This window comes from Plutella xylostella, chromosome 5, assembly GCF_932276165.1.
Source record: "Plutella xylostella chromosome 5, ilPluXylo3.1, whole genome shotgun sequence".
Taxonomy (NCBI): domain Eukaryota; kingdom Metazoa; phylum Arthropoda; class Insecta; order Lepidoptera; family Plutellidae; genus Plutella; species Plutella xylostella.
This window is the reverse complement of record NC_063985.1, coordinates 6,175,902-6,192,099: the sequence shown is the minus strand read 5'-3', so window position 1 is coordinate 6,192,099 and position 16,198 is coordinate 6,175,902. Positions and strand designations below refer to the sequence as shown.

At 39.3% G+C, this 16,198-nt stretch overlaps 1 protein-coding gene across 1 annotated transcript in view; it reads right to left on the bottom strand.

The window, feature by feature from the left end:
• LOC105385684 (C-Maf-inducing protein) overlaps window positions 1–16,198 on the bottom strand; it is a 34,635-nt gene extending 18,437 nt beyond the window's left edge. Inside the window, exons 1-2 of the mRNA XM_038112794.2 lie at window positions 15,198–16,198; window positions 980–1,201 (exon numbers count right to left, since the gene is read on the bottom strand). Coding sequence (XP_037968722.2) covers window positions 980–1,201; window positions 15,198–15,809 — 834 coding nt within the window. The 5' untranslated portion in view covers window positions 15,810–16,198. The remainder of the gene's footprint in view (window positions 1–979; window positions 1,202–15,197) is intronic.

The window sequence follows — 16,198 nt, the reverse complement described above, 5'->3', positions numbered from 1 at the left end:
TTAACTCATAAGTAAGCGGTTGTGAATAGACACCTTGTTATTGATACACTTGGACCATTGATAAATAATTTATTTTGTTAAAATATTACGCACATTTGCGTGGATGAGTAACGCAGCAGCAATGCGGTTGACGTAGCTGTCTTTGCACAGTTGCTTTAAGATTACAGGCTATTTAAAAATTCGTATGTGTTGTGAAAGTTATCTAGTAACTTTAAGATAAAGTTCAAGTATCATTTTCAAAGTAAACGAATAAAAACACTTAACAAAATAACTTAACACTTTTTTAAACACTAGTAGGTGACCGATTAGTCTGTGCTACAACTAAGAACGATAAATCAGTACCTAAACACAACGCTATGCAGCGAATGGGTTAGCCGTATTTACCCAAAATGATTATATAGGTAACGAGTGGACCGTAAGAAAAGCTGTATAGATTTATGGTCAACTACTGTGTACCTCAAACTGTATTTAAAACTGAAAAAAAACTAGTTAGAGGGAAGAAAGGAGCTAATCAGAGGAGTGAAGAATTAACTAAAATTTCAGTATAAGTAGTAGGTATTCCCTAAATTCATGTAACTAGATAAGTAGATCGATGATGCAGTGAGACGTATAAATACAAAATAAGTAAATATGTAAATAATTTTATAACTACAAGTTCACGCAACAACACAAGTAAAATCAAAGTACCTAGTATCGAAAATTATTATAAACAATGCAAATATTTCGCATGAGCAGCAGATGAGATGTCACCACACCACATCAAAGAGTTTCACAGTTACTACCAATAAAGCAGAATAGCTAATGAAGCTATTAAAAGTTACTGCAGGTTGTCGCCGGTGGTTTCTACAATAGGCACACAGAAAGAAACTCATAAAACTCAACTTCTTCCTTGACCTCAAAGCAAAGCTCAGATAATACTCAGGTGTGAAATCTGCAAACCTGAAAATTCGCCATCCTTAGCCTAAGTCTGCCTACTCACCGTTTTGGACACGATCCGGTCTTCAAGCAGGCACAAGGCATGGGTCTCCCAGCGGCGCAGGAAGCGCGCCGTGAGGATCTTGTCGACCACGGAGCGCGTGTGCTGGAAGCAGCAGACCCTGAGGGAGCCCTCCAGAGCCAGCTTGTAGCGCGGGCCGGGCGGCGGCGCGGGCGCGCGGCTCTCCGCTCCCGCTGAGTCTAGGCAGCACTCCGGACTCGAACCCTGGGGAAGAATCGGGGTTTTATTTTGTGGTGGTGATAAGTAAGGTTAGGCTTGGATAAATCGCGCCGTATGAAGCTGCTCGCATAATTATGGATACAGTAGTAGCCTATTGAGTTAATTTGTATTTTTAAATTCTTAAATTCAACTCAGGTGAAGATTTTATTATGTACATAATGCTATGATTAATCTTATTTTAGTTAAGTATGTTTAAAAGCGTTATCACGTCAACTTATGTATAATATAATGTGGTTCCCCTAGATTAACTTAATTAAATTTTGGGAAAAAATACTATACCTAAACAGTTATGGATTATTAAAACTTCATCAATTAAATGCATTAATCACCACCTAGCAACAAAGTTTCCAGCGGACTGGTTTCCCAAATCCATTCCAATTCCAAACAAGAATAGTCCGTGCGTCACTGGCGAACAATAAAAAATATACAGTAACAGTATTAAATTAATATGATATAACTTATCGCCTTGGCCATTTAATAATAAAACATGAACGCTTCATGCGTGCCTGTGCAAGTATTATATTAGTTATTAACTAATAATTTAATCTTCCTTATTAATTTTGTACCTCGTACATAGCTCCCTATTGTTTCTATGAATGTGTAAACAAATCTGTTTTATACACTCATGGGCAATGAAAAAGTTACATTCACACAATGCCGACACCAAACTTCCCATTTTTTTCAAACATTTAATTTAAAATTTTAGCAATATGCTACCATATTTAGTTGGTAATATCCTGATACTCTGTTAAATTACTTCAATGTTGCAGAAGGCGAGCCTTTTCCTTTTAGGAATAATTTGGTGCTTTTCTCAGTGGAACCTTTTCATTGCCCGTACTGTAGTATTTTCTTGATTTTTGTTAGCCTGTCGAGTGCGGGAGTTACCTTTGCCATATTACTTATGGAATTGCATTTAAATTATGCATGCAATCTTTATGTTGTGCATGACGCAGATGCATAATTAAATTTTGATAGAAAGCAATAAACAGTAGGTAATACTCGTATTTGTTTACGAATACCTGTAATAGACGTTGTTGTATCATACGCAATATACGTAAAGTGGATTCCGCGAACCCCCACACGGTTCAAGTAATTACACAAAGCTTACTTTTTAATTTTCTTTTCTCAGAATCAGGCTATACTGAGATACCTACTCGTAGCATAATTTAAAACAAAATTATTTATGTAAGTTATAATTTTTATTTACTTACTAACATACAATTTATTTAATAAAATCTTCCTTCCCTGTATTGTTATACCGTGTTTTGTTAGAACACAAGATTCAAGGGCGTACCCAGGTAGGGGCAGGGGGGGGCAGCTGCCCCCCCCTAGAAGATAAAATAAACGTAAATTTTCCTGCCAAGTCGGAATTAAAAACGTGTTATCTACTCTTACCTACCTACCTATTTTGTTTTGTATCTTAATCAAACTAATTAAGGTCAACTGGGGTTACGTTGTATTTTTAGATCACTAAAAGTTTTCGGAATAATGGGAGCAAAGGTATGAAAAAGTTAATGTAAAAGTGACTTTAATCTCCTGACCCCGAGAGGTATATGTATACACTGTTATTAAATTTTTTTTAATTTTTTTTTTTCTACTGAATTTTTTTGTCACTTTGTCAAAGAACAAATTGTTTAAGGGATAGGTACTTTATAAAAATTTAAAGGAATAACAGGGATACGACCGAATGACGTAGTGGTTAGTGACCCTGACTACTGAGCCGAAGGTCCCGGGTTCGATTCCCGGCTGGGGCAGATATTTGTTTAAACACAGATATTTGTTCTCGGGTCTTGGATGTGCCCGTAAAATGGCAATAGGCCCTATTACATTTGGACTAACATAACACTCTGGCGAAAAGTGGGTGCAGCAATGCACCTCTGCCTACCCCGCAAGGGAGTACATTAGTACAAGGCGTGAGTGTGTGTGTGTGTGCGACTATTGAAGAACTATTTCTTAACAAATTTAAAGCATTGATTTCTTTGCTGGAATCTTATAAAAGTTTCTTATTTAGTGTCTTAAAAAAATCGTGATTTTGAACGCATTTTCCAGGTTTGAGGCAAATGTGTTTTTAGTATGTAACTATTCAATAGGTAAGCTTTCCGTGAAATAATTATAAACAAACAAAAAACCCAAATGCACGCTAAAAAGATGAAAACAAGCCCCAATGTTAATGGAAAATATCGCAGGCGGGGACCAGCAGAGGGTTCACCATTTAGCTGAATGTGACTTAGATCGGTGTACTTTGTGTGGCGGTCAAGTTGGTCCCCGCCTGCGATACTTTCCATTAACATTGGGGCTTGTTTTTATCTTTTTAGCGTGCAGTCGGGTTTTTTGTTTGTTTATAATTATATATTTTTATTTGTAACTTTTTAGTTGTTTTTATGTCCTCTAGAGGGCGCTTTATACATTTTAATATAACGTCACATAGCCTATAACAATTGCGCAATCAATACGCTTCTAACGATACCTCATACATCAAAATCTATCAAGCCGTTTAGGCTACATGAGGGAACAAAGAAACAGACATACATACATACAAACATACAATCGAGAATCATTACCCTCCTCCTTCGGCAGTCGGGTAAAAAATAGAGACTTTATCCAGTTAATTTTTTTGTGCAATAGTATGGCGGTTAATTTAGCCAAAAGAAACTATTGACGAATTCACAGATGATTTTGTAGAAATCAGGAAAATGCGTCTAATTTTCATGGACGCATTTACTCCATGATAAATCCTAATAACATTTTTATGAAAAAAGAACTACCTAAGTACTCCTGTAAAGTGAGTAAGAATGTAGATTTAATAGTGGTGAGTGACAGTTGTGAATAAAATAAAGTAACATCCATACATCCTCTCATTTATATTCTTTAGAAAAATAGTAAGATTGGATCAAATACGGGTATTAAACTAAGATATCAATTAAAATATGTGCATGGCAAAACCCATACTCTTCAATAAGTTTAGTGTTCATAAATAGTAAAAATCCTTATCGAGCTGGTTTCAGTGATCGTAACTGATCACTGAGGTTAACACATGGCACGGTCAGCCTTGGATGGATGACCGATTTCAAATGGTTCTTTTCTGGACGCTTCCGTGCTTTTGATGGCACGTTAAGCCGTGGGTCCCGGTTGCTGCTTCGGCAGCAGTTGTTAAGCCTAGTCAGAGGCCTTCGGGCAGTTTGAAAAAATCTGACAGTAGTACACTTACACTTACCCGACAACTTTAGTGCATTGTACTCAATAAAAAACGGCGATACAAATTTACAGCGAAAAGCGGGTGACTACAGTCGTGAGCATAATTATGTATGTATTAAAAGGTTGACGATTTCTGTTTTGAGGCAATGCGTTGCAACAATCGCAATAGCCCCATTACGCCTAACGCATTTACCCCAAGACTTTTATCAAACATAAAAAAATTAACATCATTAATTCATCAAATAAAGCTATTTCATTGAAAATTTGTGTCTATATAAGTAGCCCAATGACTATTGTTTAGAATACCTACTGAATAAAATCAATTGATAAAGAAAACTTTAGATTCACATTTTCAATCAACTGTCACGGTACCAAACCTTTAAAAAAAAAGTGCAAATCACAAAATGACTGAATACTTGGATAATATTATGTTGACTACAACACCATCTGTCTGCAGTTCACGTAAAGTATTTAGTTTAAGCCACCGTAACTAGATGGCATTTTTCAATATCGATAAAGCCGTTTTCAAATAGGATCGAAAAGATTAATTTGGCCCGTAGACGCAATTGGCCTAGTTGACCTTAATAAAAGACAATTTTCATGATTTTTGTTTCAATATACCCGACCAACCATCATCTTAAGAGCTGCCCCCCCCTAGCTGAAATCCTGGGTACGCCCTTGACAAGATTTGACTATATTATTATCGTTCGATTTGTGTTTTGCCACGGAACCCTTTATGGGGTAGTCCGTCCCGCATTTGGCTACTTTTTAGGCATATAGGTGCTTAATATATTTTAGAAATAAGATTTCACATACTTTACACTAACAGCGGTCCGGAGTAGGAATGTGCCGTGTTTCACCAACTTGGCTCACTTGGCTGACGTCAGCAACGGCCTTGTACCTCAAGTTTCGCTGGCTCAAGTTAATTTACTATTACTAAATAATAAACTTAATTACAGCTCTAATGGTCAGTTCTGTTGACGGGTGAGAAATGGCTTATTTTCACTTCCTTTGTACGCAGGGAACCAAGCAATAGGTGGTTATAATGTGGTAACGTTGTCGATGACGTGCGTAAAGTGCAAAGCTTTTCTTTAGTTTTTTTTTAATCGAACCTTTGTTTACCGAAGTATTCGTGTACGTATGCCTACGTGGGTAGATCTAAATAATATATTAGTATACGATATCAATAGTTTTAAAAAAATGTCTCTCAAATTAAGTTTTTCTGATAATGCTTATCCTAAAGATAAGTAATTCTAATTCCATTGCAAACCATTAGAAATCATTTGGTTTCATTCTCATTTCTTTAATAAAATTTTGTGCGACGGATGTCCGCACCTGTACCTTATGGAACTAGTACATTATAAGTACGTCAATGACCTAGTACAATTTATTAATCTGTGACCGCGCGGGTGTCCGCTCAAAGCAGTGACGCGCGGCGGCGGAGGGCCCTTATTCGGAAATATTGAATACACAGTGAATATTGAAATAATATGAAAGTGAATAAAGATCACATGCGTCACACACTTCAACTGCTATTTGATGTATCGGCGCCTGTAGCCACCGGCGACAGGTATCTTTACTTTGCAACGATTACTCATCCTCGCTGAGCAAAGGCTCTTTATTCACCGTCTACGAGTAGAAAATAAGCTTAAGTAGGTACTAAGTTATATTATTATATTTCAGACAAAAACCTGGTTTATAATCTGTAAGTAATATACTTACTCGCAAAATGCTTCCTCTAAAATGCAGGGTGTGCCGCGGCCGCGGGAATGCATCTTGAAACTCATAAGATTTTTAAGTGTACTCTGTACTCTTATCGTGCGTAGATATTTGGGAAAAGCTAAGATGAGAATTTAAAGCTTTATGTGCGAAATTATATTTATGCAGTAAATATATAAGTACGTTTGTGCATTTCGAAATTACGTACCTATCTTTTAATTTTATGGCATCCAATATTTATAACGGTAGTGGATGCTGTAATATAATGTCACAGAAAATTTAATCTCTGATCAAGCGATGTTATATTAAGGGTGGGTTGCACCATTTAACTTTAACTATTACAAACGTCAAATCCCTTGACGAGAGAGATCAATCTTCAAGAGATTTGACGTTTGTAATAGTTAAAGTTAAATGGTGCTACCCACTCTTAGTTGTACCTAAACTGTTAACAGATATTTTTTATTAGATACGAGCTAGGTGACGTAGTATAGGCGTGCAATGTTCTCAATGTCACACATTTATCACCATAACACGCCGTAACGTAACAGATGCCCGACATGTTACATGCGACCATCTGTTCGAAACGAGATACCGTCCAGCCGGGTGGTTGGACCGCTCGACTGTTATCAGTATATCGTTCGTTCTTATAACACGACTACGTTGAACGAAAAAAATGCTCCGTAGGTACATAGTATTGCCAATTATGTAATTTTAGTACAGTGAGTATTTTTTGCAAGTTTCTTGATTCAATCTGAAAACTGGTTTAGAAACACGAGATTTATGACCCCCTTTCGATTTTCAATATTCCAATAATTTTTATAACATTTTGTTTTTGGTAATTGCATGTAGGTATGTGTTTAACAGACTGCTGGGCATTTGGTTAATTAGACACAGTAAGTACTAATAAAACTGCTCCTTGGAAATACAATAAGGTAAGTATTAAAATCACTGTTATGTGAATCCCATCCCAACGTCATATTCCGCGAAGTATTGGCACCGGTGCTGGGTCTGTGCTGACGTCACGCGAGGATGTGGGTCACCCGGCCGCGACCGGGCCCTGCCCCGGCCGCCGCCGCCGCCGTCGCGCGGACGCAATACTTACACAACCAACTAACACCACTCCCTTCATCAGCATAACGCCCTCCGCTCACTGCTAGAGTCGAGGCGGCGGCGGCGTCGCGGCGGCTTTAGGGCCCAGGGAATGTAACGCCTAACACCTTATATTATGATAGGGTTAGAATTGTTTTGTCACCATCGCGGTGCAGTAGGCCGCCCACGAAGGCACGACTAGACTGGACTTGGTTCGTTTCATGTTTTTCACTTCATCATCTATCTTGTCTTCTTCACTCATTAGAGTCCTTGCGGGCATTGAACCCTAATTCGGTCTGAGCCTGTAACTATAAATAGTTAGCAAGCTGTGCTAATGGGCGCTATGAGTGACAATGCTCCCTGAGATATGGGGTCAGGTTTCTAAGCCTCAGACTGCTTCCATAACAAAACGTAATCCAATACTGTAAATTTGTATCAAGCACCAATGCACCTCCTTCCGATATACTTACCTAGTACCTATACATAATTACAAGCTGTGAGTGTTAATCACACATTAAACTATCTGTTTACTATCAAACTCCGATTTAGAAAATATACAGTGCGCTGGCGTTGCCGAGGCCGTGACCGCTAGCCGCAACGCTCGCTTCCTCTCTGGAGGGTTACTTCAGATTTAAAAATCACAAGAGCTATTCTACTTCCATGGAGCTATCATAAAATCATTATCATGTAATCGGTACAACTTACGTGTAACTGCCACTTTCAATAGTCTATCTATCGATAGCTGACAGTCGTATAAATCGTATTTATTTATTTATTTATTTATTTCAACTGGAACACCAGCAGCTTATACAACGTATGATAGTTATACGATTTTGACACATAAAAAGTTGCATTCTGTCAAAATTGCATCAGGGGCCGTCCATTAATCACGTGAGGCTCAAAAGGGGGGGAAGGGGGTACGGAAAACCTCACGAAACATCACGTGGGGGGAGGGGGGGTCTCGTTAGATATCACGTGTATTAATTTTTTGCCAAAAAGCGCTAGGTATTTCTAAACCGAAATTTTGAACAGCGCAAAAATTTGTTCAATTCAAAACGCAATTTTCGTTATATTTTTTCTAGTCAAAAATAGCCTTTACATAGACTCCCAAAAAATACACGTGATCCAAGGGGGGGGAGGGGGGGTTGGTCCCAAACCTCACCAAATATCACCAGGGGGGAGGGGGGGTCAAAAAATGAGAAAAACGACCTCACGTGATTAATGGACGGCCCCTCAATAGATAGAGTTATTGAAACTGGCCGTAAGTGCTAGGCTCCATTAGTGCGTTGCGTCACGTCGCGCGTCGCCCCAAAGGAACGATCGTCCTTAAATAACGACAACGCAACGCACTTATGTAGCCACGCACTAAGGCGACGAGATAGAGTCGTGGTTGGTTACGACGAGAGATACAGGTAGTCGTGGTTGGCGAGCTAGCGTTCTGAATACTTCTGAAACTAAGTTTTCCGTAAGCTAGAGTAGTCCGCTGTACGCGACGGCAATGGCCTCACCTAATCGTTTCGGCGTTGTTATTGTTATTAATATTGGGAACGATTTATGTAACGATTACGTCATTAAATTAAGAATAATTATTAATTTATCTAGAATACTACCTATACTTACGTTATTCAAAGAAGTAAGTACTTACGTAGGTAATGATTTCATTGTTTAATTTAATGTGACGATTGACCAAGTAGTTTTCTGAATAGACTAGCTAGGTACCTATCCAGTTAGATTCGATAATGTCATTTGGAGCAGGGTATGTCACAACTTTACAAGTGTCACAACTACTCGCAGTGGTGACAGATTGGTCTATTCGCTGACGGCCCGAGCTGAGCTAATTGACTAATTAGATGATCGAAGCTAATTAGTAATTAGGTAAGTACTACAATTTTTGTTATTAGCTAACTCATGTAAGTAGGTACCTAGTCCTAAGTATTTATAATTTTTCGTTTGCATACGCACACATATTTAATGAGGAATAAGTAAACATCGAAATTCTTTATGGGTTTTCCCAAACAAACATTTTAACCAGATCTTCAGTAAACATACAACGAAGTAAGTAAGTATATATAATCGCAGCCATGGGCCATTTTTTTAACTTCCTCAAATAACTTTAATTTATCTTTTCCTACTCGGCCATTGACGTCCATAATTGCATATTATGAAATATCGGTCGCGGGGGAGACCACAAAACATAATTCTCGGTATGCGTTTTAATCAATGGTTTTCCTTCACCTAAGCAAGAGACATGTTATGTTCTGGCTAACTGTGTATAATTATTTTTGAATGTTTTTTCGGCAAGTCATGGGTTTGCCCAGGTTTCCCCAGTCAAATTATGACATTTCAAGCTAAAGGCGTGTAGGTACCCACTGCTTCGAGCTAGCACTAGCAGCATCCGGGTCCAGAGTCACCCACTTTCAGCTTACTAACTTTTTCAATACCCTCTATCTCTAATCCCTCTATAGGTACTGTAAATTTGTACTAAGTCCTGAAATGCTTTTCATTTATGGTACACATATACACTACGTAAGGTACAATACAATATATACTATACATTATATAATAGTCTCGTAGCGTCTCTAGAGCGGACTCCATTAGTGCGCTGCATGCGTTGTGTAAACCAATCGATGAAAGTTTCACGAACACGAGCGCAAATAGAATAGCAAATGTATGTTGCTGTTTCACACGTTCATATTGATTAAGAAATAGAACAACAACTTGGACTTGAAATGTAAATACTCATAGTAAAATGAAACATAAATAATATGTAAAGCACCTAATATTCCATATTATTATCCACTTCCGCCTAGTTCCGACGTAGGTACAAATTAAACTTTTAATTGATTTCGAGGTTATTTTATACGAATAATTTCGTACTAGGTAATTTAATGTTAACGACCGGATGTTGGACCGCTGTTGCGGGTGCTGTGTTCGATTCCCGGGCGGGACAGATATTTGATTAGTAAAAGATAGCTATAGGTCACACAGGTACGAATTGAGCTAGTTTATCACAGATAACTGCTAAAGCCGACTTAAAAAAATTAATTTAACAACAGTATATTTCATCGTTAAAACGTCTGTGCTAGAAATACTAATAAATATATGTCGCAGGCATCTGGTTTAATCTCCTGTTTGATTGAACCACTAGCCCGTTCATTGGATGGCGCTAATCAATTGTATGACTAGGCCGAACGTTGATTGTACAAGCGTCACAAAACGTCCAACAAGTTAGCTGACTTAAAATAAGTCAGGTGGTGAACAAAACAAATATGGCGTCTAACAGCTCACAGCTGACACAAAAAACACCTATATTGTTAGTTTTTGCAAATAAATTTGCTTTAAAGTGCGTTATTTGTGCAAAAATAGTGTGACAACAAGGATTTACTTATTATTACGCCGCGGGCGGATAGTTTCAAAGAAAAAATTGTGGCGAAACTGGATAATTATGAACAACAATAATATGAAGGTACGTTTATTGTTATTGTTTAGTTAATTTGTGAGATAAGAGCTTTGTAACATAGTCTTTTTGTTGACTCTTCTGTTTTGTCAAAGTTGCTATACTATATCCCATTCAACGACTTCGCTGAATGACGTTCAGTCAAGACGTCGAACGTTACAATCAACGACTTGACGAGTTGTCCTTTAGTCATACAACTGAATAGCGCCATCCAATGAACGGGCTAGTGGTTCAATCAAACAGGAGATTAAACCAGATGCCTGCGACATATATATTGACACTTACCTACTATGGCAAAATGTTTATCATTATCTCACCAACTACTATCGGGCCTCAAGAGATTTTCCGGATATACCTAAGTTTTCAATTTGCTGCTAAGCAACGACTAAGAATACCAACTGCAAAGTCGTCAACTTACACTAGCACTGGCATTAATTGTGGACACTTTTCGATTTTTATCATATTTATGAAGTTCAGTGCCACTCCATGCCTCGAACGATTAAGCAAGTTATTCAATAAAAACTGTTGAAATGTATACTATTTATAAGTACGTACGTTTTGATAACTACGTATTCTACGTGTGGCCAGCGTGTGTGATGATTACTCTAAAAACTTAAGCCCATCCGCGCTCCGGAAGGCACGTAGGGCTATTCGAACCTGTATTTTGTCCAAAGATTACGGTAGTTAAACATTCAACAATGTTTAAGCCCTTTAAGGACTTAGCTCCAATTTCTCCATCGTCGGTTAGATTGTAACCAGGGAAATGTTGATCAATAAAATTATACGTCATCTCCATATAAAAGTCTTCACAGATGTGTCAAAAGTCAACCACTAATACCTGATTATGTTCTAAAATCAACTATGGAGAAATTGGCACCTCAATTGGCACTTCAGGATTGTCTATCTGTGTAAAATCTCCGGACGAAATTTCGCCCCTGTCACCTCAAAATGCAAATTGATGCAACCGCGGTGGAAAGTAGGAACGAGGAACACATTACTTGACTTCATATTCCAAATTTACTAAAAGCGCTTTATTATTTTAGGGCTGATTTTTCAATGTTCAGATAAATGTTATCTGAGGAATAAAATTGTTGCTATCACTGTCTAATAATACCAACATTCAGACGCGACAGCATCAAAATTATTCCACTGATAACTTTTATCTGACCATTGAAAAATCAGCCCTTAATCTAGTATCTAGTATCAGAAGCTTGTAGGTACTTACAAAAATATACTAAAACATTATTTTATGAACAAAGACGATAAAATTCAGGGAATGGAAATTACTTCGACTCACTGTGCAATCTGTGAATTAAGATTAGGAATAAAACAGCCGTAACTGTTGGTAACGTTATTAATAAAAATAAAAAAAACAAACACTCACACCTTGTACTAATGTACTCCCTTGCGGGGTAGGCAGAGGTGCATTGCTTCACCCACTTTTCGCCAGTGTTATGTTAGTCCCAATGTAATAGGGGGCGGGCCTATTGCCATTTTACGGGCACATCACGTTATTAATAATTAAGTAAATAACTACACAAAAATAATGAATACACGATATTATTCGTTTCCACAAATACATCATTATTTGTTATCGAAGTGATAATGTGTCCGTCCACGTTAATGGCGGTTTAGGAAAACCACAACATAAGTATTAATTACGGGGTTCCGCTCATCTGGCATAATCTTTATTGACCAAAACTCATTTCGCATAACTCGTATGGTCTAAACTTTTTTGGCCGAACCATCACTTTGCCAAGACTTATGTGGCATAAGGCTCGTTTCGTCTAAAACTCTTTAGGCACAATCTTTAAACACCTAAGTTTCGTTTGCTCAAATTTATGTTCGTCTATACCTATGTATAATCTTGTTTCTCCTAATGTTATCTTAATAAATAATATATTAACCCACTGACGGACACTGACTGCATTTGACGTCCTCCACACTTTTAGAAAAAAATCACAACGTCGATTGCAGTCCCCACTCTTTTTCTAATTATTTCAACAACGGTCAATGCAGTCCTGTTTTACCTAGAGTTTGTATGAAGACCATCTTGTTGTGCTTTATTTGGAAGGATTTCAAAGTTATATGTGCACCCAGAGTACCTTTTTTTCACACAGCAATAAATTTTCATACAGAAAAAAGTGTGAACTCACACGCACACAACGGTCACCGACGTCGTGTTTTCTATACTGCGCCTAGGCAGTGTGCCGGCATGTGCACCAGCAAATCATCACTCAACTCCCATACAAAAATGTTGTGCGTTTTTATGAGTTTCACCGTTAATCTAGTGTCCATCAATGTGTTAAGTATGTAGTAAATGTACAAATTGTGGTATTTTTCTCCTACATCCCGAAAATCACGATATATGATAAAAAAATCGAAAGTTAACGATCAATATAATTATTACAAACCCCATGAGATCGAAACCTAAAAATAGGTGCGACGACGAGCAAAGCGAGGAGGAGCGTGTTAGGTGCACATGTTCATCAAAACCAAAGCGGAGCGCAGCGAAGCGGAGCGGAGCGTTTTCCAAACAGCGGAAACAATACAAGGCACCAGTTTGCGCTATGTAGGGAGACGCTCCGTCAAAGTTAAAGCCAAACGAATATTATTAGGTACTTTGTATAAACCTATGCCATAGCATTATTAGGCTATTCAAGATTTGGCCATACCATTATTAGGCTAAACAATGTTATGCGAAATAACTTTTTACTAAACGAGATTTATGCCATACGATTTTCGGCGTAACGAGACTTTGACCAAACGTTACTATGCAATACGAGATTAGGCAAAAAAATCTTATGCCAAAAAAGGTAGAACCATTAATTACGAGCTCTGTTATTCATAATAACTATACACTAAATATAGGTACAATTGTAGGTTTAACATACATTTATTTGAATCTATTATATGTTTACTTTTGTAAATATTTATTGAAACTTTGCTCCAATTCCGAGAGGAGGGACGGGGTCTCTGAAATACAGTTAACGACTTAGCACAAAATTTACTTAGTAAAATGTTAGAATGTAAAACGTTAATTTTTTTAATATAAGTATTTAAATAGATTAAATATGCTTATGCACATAATATATTTTTATTTGTAATTTAAATGAACTACAGGTTACTCGTTTGTATCGTGTACGACAGACGAGACGTCCAATATAATTGGTAGATCTAGCCCTTGACCGAAAAACCTTCATTGATAAGTGTTTTGCTCTGATTAACATACTATATCTACCTACCTATATTATGTACAAATGTACATACATAGCTAAGCCTAGTTCAGTAACCAAAAAATAATATACTTACATATAAAACAAAAAACAACTGAGTAGGAGCTCAGGCGACTTTTACTTAGATAAGTAGCTTGATGCAATAATACATTGACCTACCTAATATTTATCGCATTCATTAATTATGAATTCAATTGGTTCAACATTGCACAGTGATTATAGCAGATTGATTGATTAAATAGCACACAAATTTCCCACAGTTTGTGAATGTACCGAATGTAGGTCATAAACCGAATACAAGGCCGGTGTACGATACGTGCCCTGTGGAGAGCCATTAACTTGCAGCCAACTAGTGGCCATTTGTTCATGCATGCTAATGGCCGAGGCATGGCCGTTACCCCGCGGCGGCTGATGACGCACGTGGGGGATGGGCGGTGGGTATTGTTGATACTATTTGCTGGAGAGCATTGCTTTGCGAACCAGACCAGACACAGTCCCGCGAGGGTATTTTAATTTGATGAAATTACGAGCTATGAAGCTACATGCTATTGTGACGATAGCCTTATTTAACAAGGGAACCTGTATGAAAATTCCATTGGATACTTTGCTGACCGTTTCGCTGTAAAGAAAGTTAATAGGTAATATGGAAGTACTAATATTGTAAAGAAGTAATGGAGGCAGTGCGCGGTGGAAATGGCGGTAGCAATCGAAAAGTCTTTGCAGTAAATGTGTTTTCAGTTTTTAGTTTGTATGATTTGCGTTGCGCAGGTCTAGGCGACATTTCGAGCAATCCGGGTTGGTGATGGATGATGACTAAGTCAAGATGTACTTACACCTAAGTACTATTTGTAATTGTTTGTTCTCGTTCTTGTGTTTCGTGAAGTTTCTCTGAAGGATCGTATCAGAAATGAGATACAAACTAAATTACTGAGACTGCTATCTCTGAGACACAATCACATAACTATAAAAATCGGCAAGATGTTGTGATAGTGAGCCGGGCACAGGAAGTTGTCTGATGATCGCCGAGGTTGAGTTCTGAAGTGCCACTATCACACTACCTAGTGTCTGGAACGACGATACCCTAGCCCTAGACCATAGACAGGTAGCTGGGGTATACCGGGGGCTGGTCGGGGAAGGCAGTGGATGACTACGTACTCATGAACCAGTCGGTGGTGGTACCATTGCAGAACGATCTGATTGTCTTGTTAAATGCAGTTTGCAAGTTTTGCCGTATTGTATGATACTTTAACTTTAGATATTATAAGTACAATGTGATGGTACTTACGAAGTACTCGATGGAGTTCTGTTCGGCGAGCGAGGGCGTGATGAGGCAGCCGGGCGAGGGCGGCGCGGTGGCGGCGGGCGGCGGCGGCGCCAGCGTGAGCAGGTCGGCCGGCGCCTCCCGCCGCGCGCCCGCCGCCTCGGCCCCCGAGGAGCGCCGCAGCTTGCGCGACGCCGCCCGCCAGCGCCGCAGCCGGCACGCCGCGTTGTTCAGCACCTCCTCCGTGGCGCGGCTCGGGCCCCGCTCCTCGCCCCCCGCCGCCCCCGCGCCCTCCTCCAGGTCGTCGATGTACGGCAGCTGGCTCAGGCTGGGCGCGCGCGAGCCCAGCGCCCCCTCGGGCCCCGGCGCGCCCTCCGGCCCCGGCGGCCGCTCCGGGCCCAGGAAGTCCCGCAGCTCGTAGGCCAGGCGCCGCTCGGCCCGCGCGCGCGCCCCCGGCCCCGGCGCCTCCGTGGTCACCGCCTCGCCATCCTTCACCCCACGCACCATTTCACTTTCGTTCGAGTTCAGATCAACGTTTATCTCTTGACTGAACGACGGCATGTTTCTTTTATTTACGCATGCGAACGAACAGCAAACAAACAAACACCCATTTTTCATGTAACTGTCACGATACATTGTATCAATTTCACCAACTGTACTGAACTGTTCGATACTTTCGACACTGGTGCAAACAAAAACAAAAAAAACTGCATTTTATCAGTACGCTACGCGATAACACACATGTAAGGTAGCTTTAATTTTTATCTGCCTCAATAGTTTTGACAGCGCTGTGTTAACGTAATAACAGCTTTGATTAACACTAGCGTTAAACCATGAAGACGACGGGAGTCGTTCATTATCACCACAAGCAATATGCCACTTGAACTACTGTACTCCGAGTGGATGCACAATCAGCCTCGATTTACAACTAGCGTGCGCAAACTGAACACTACTGGCTGCCTGCTTTATCATGTGCTATACATACAGACGTATGTGCCCGACTGTGGAGCTCTCTGTATTGACGT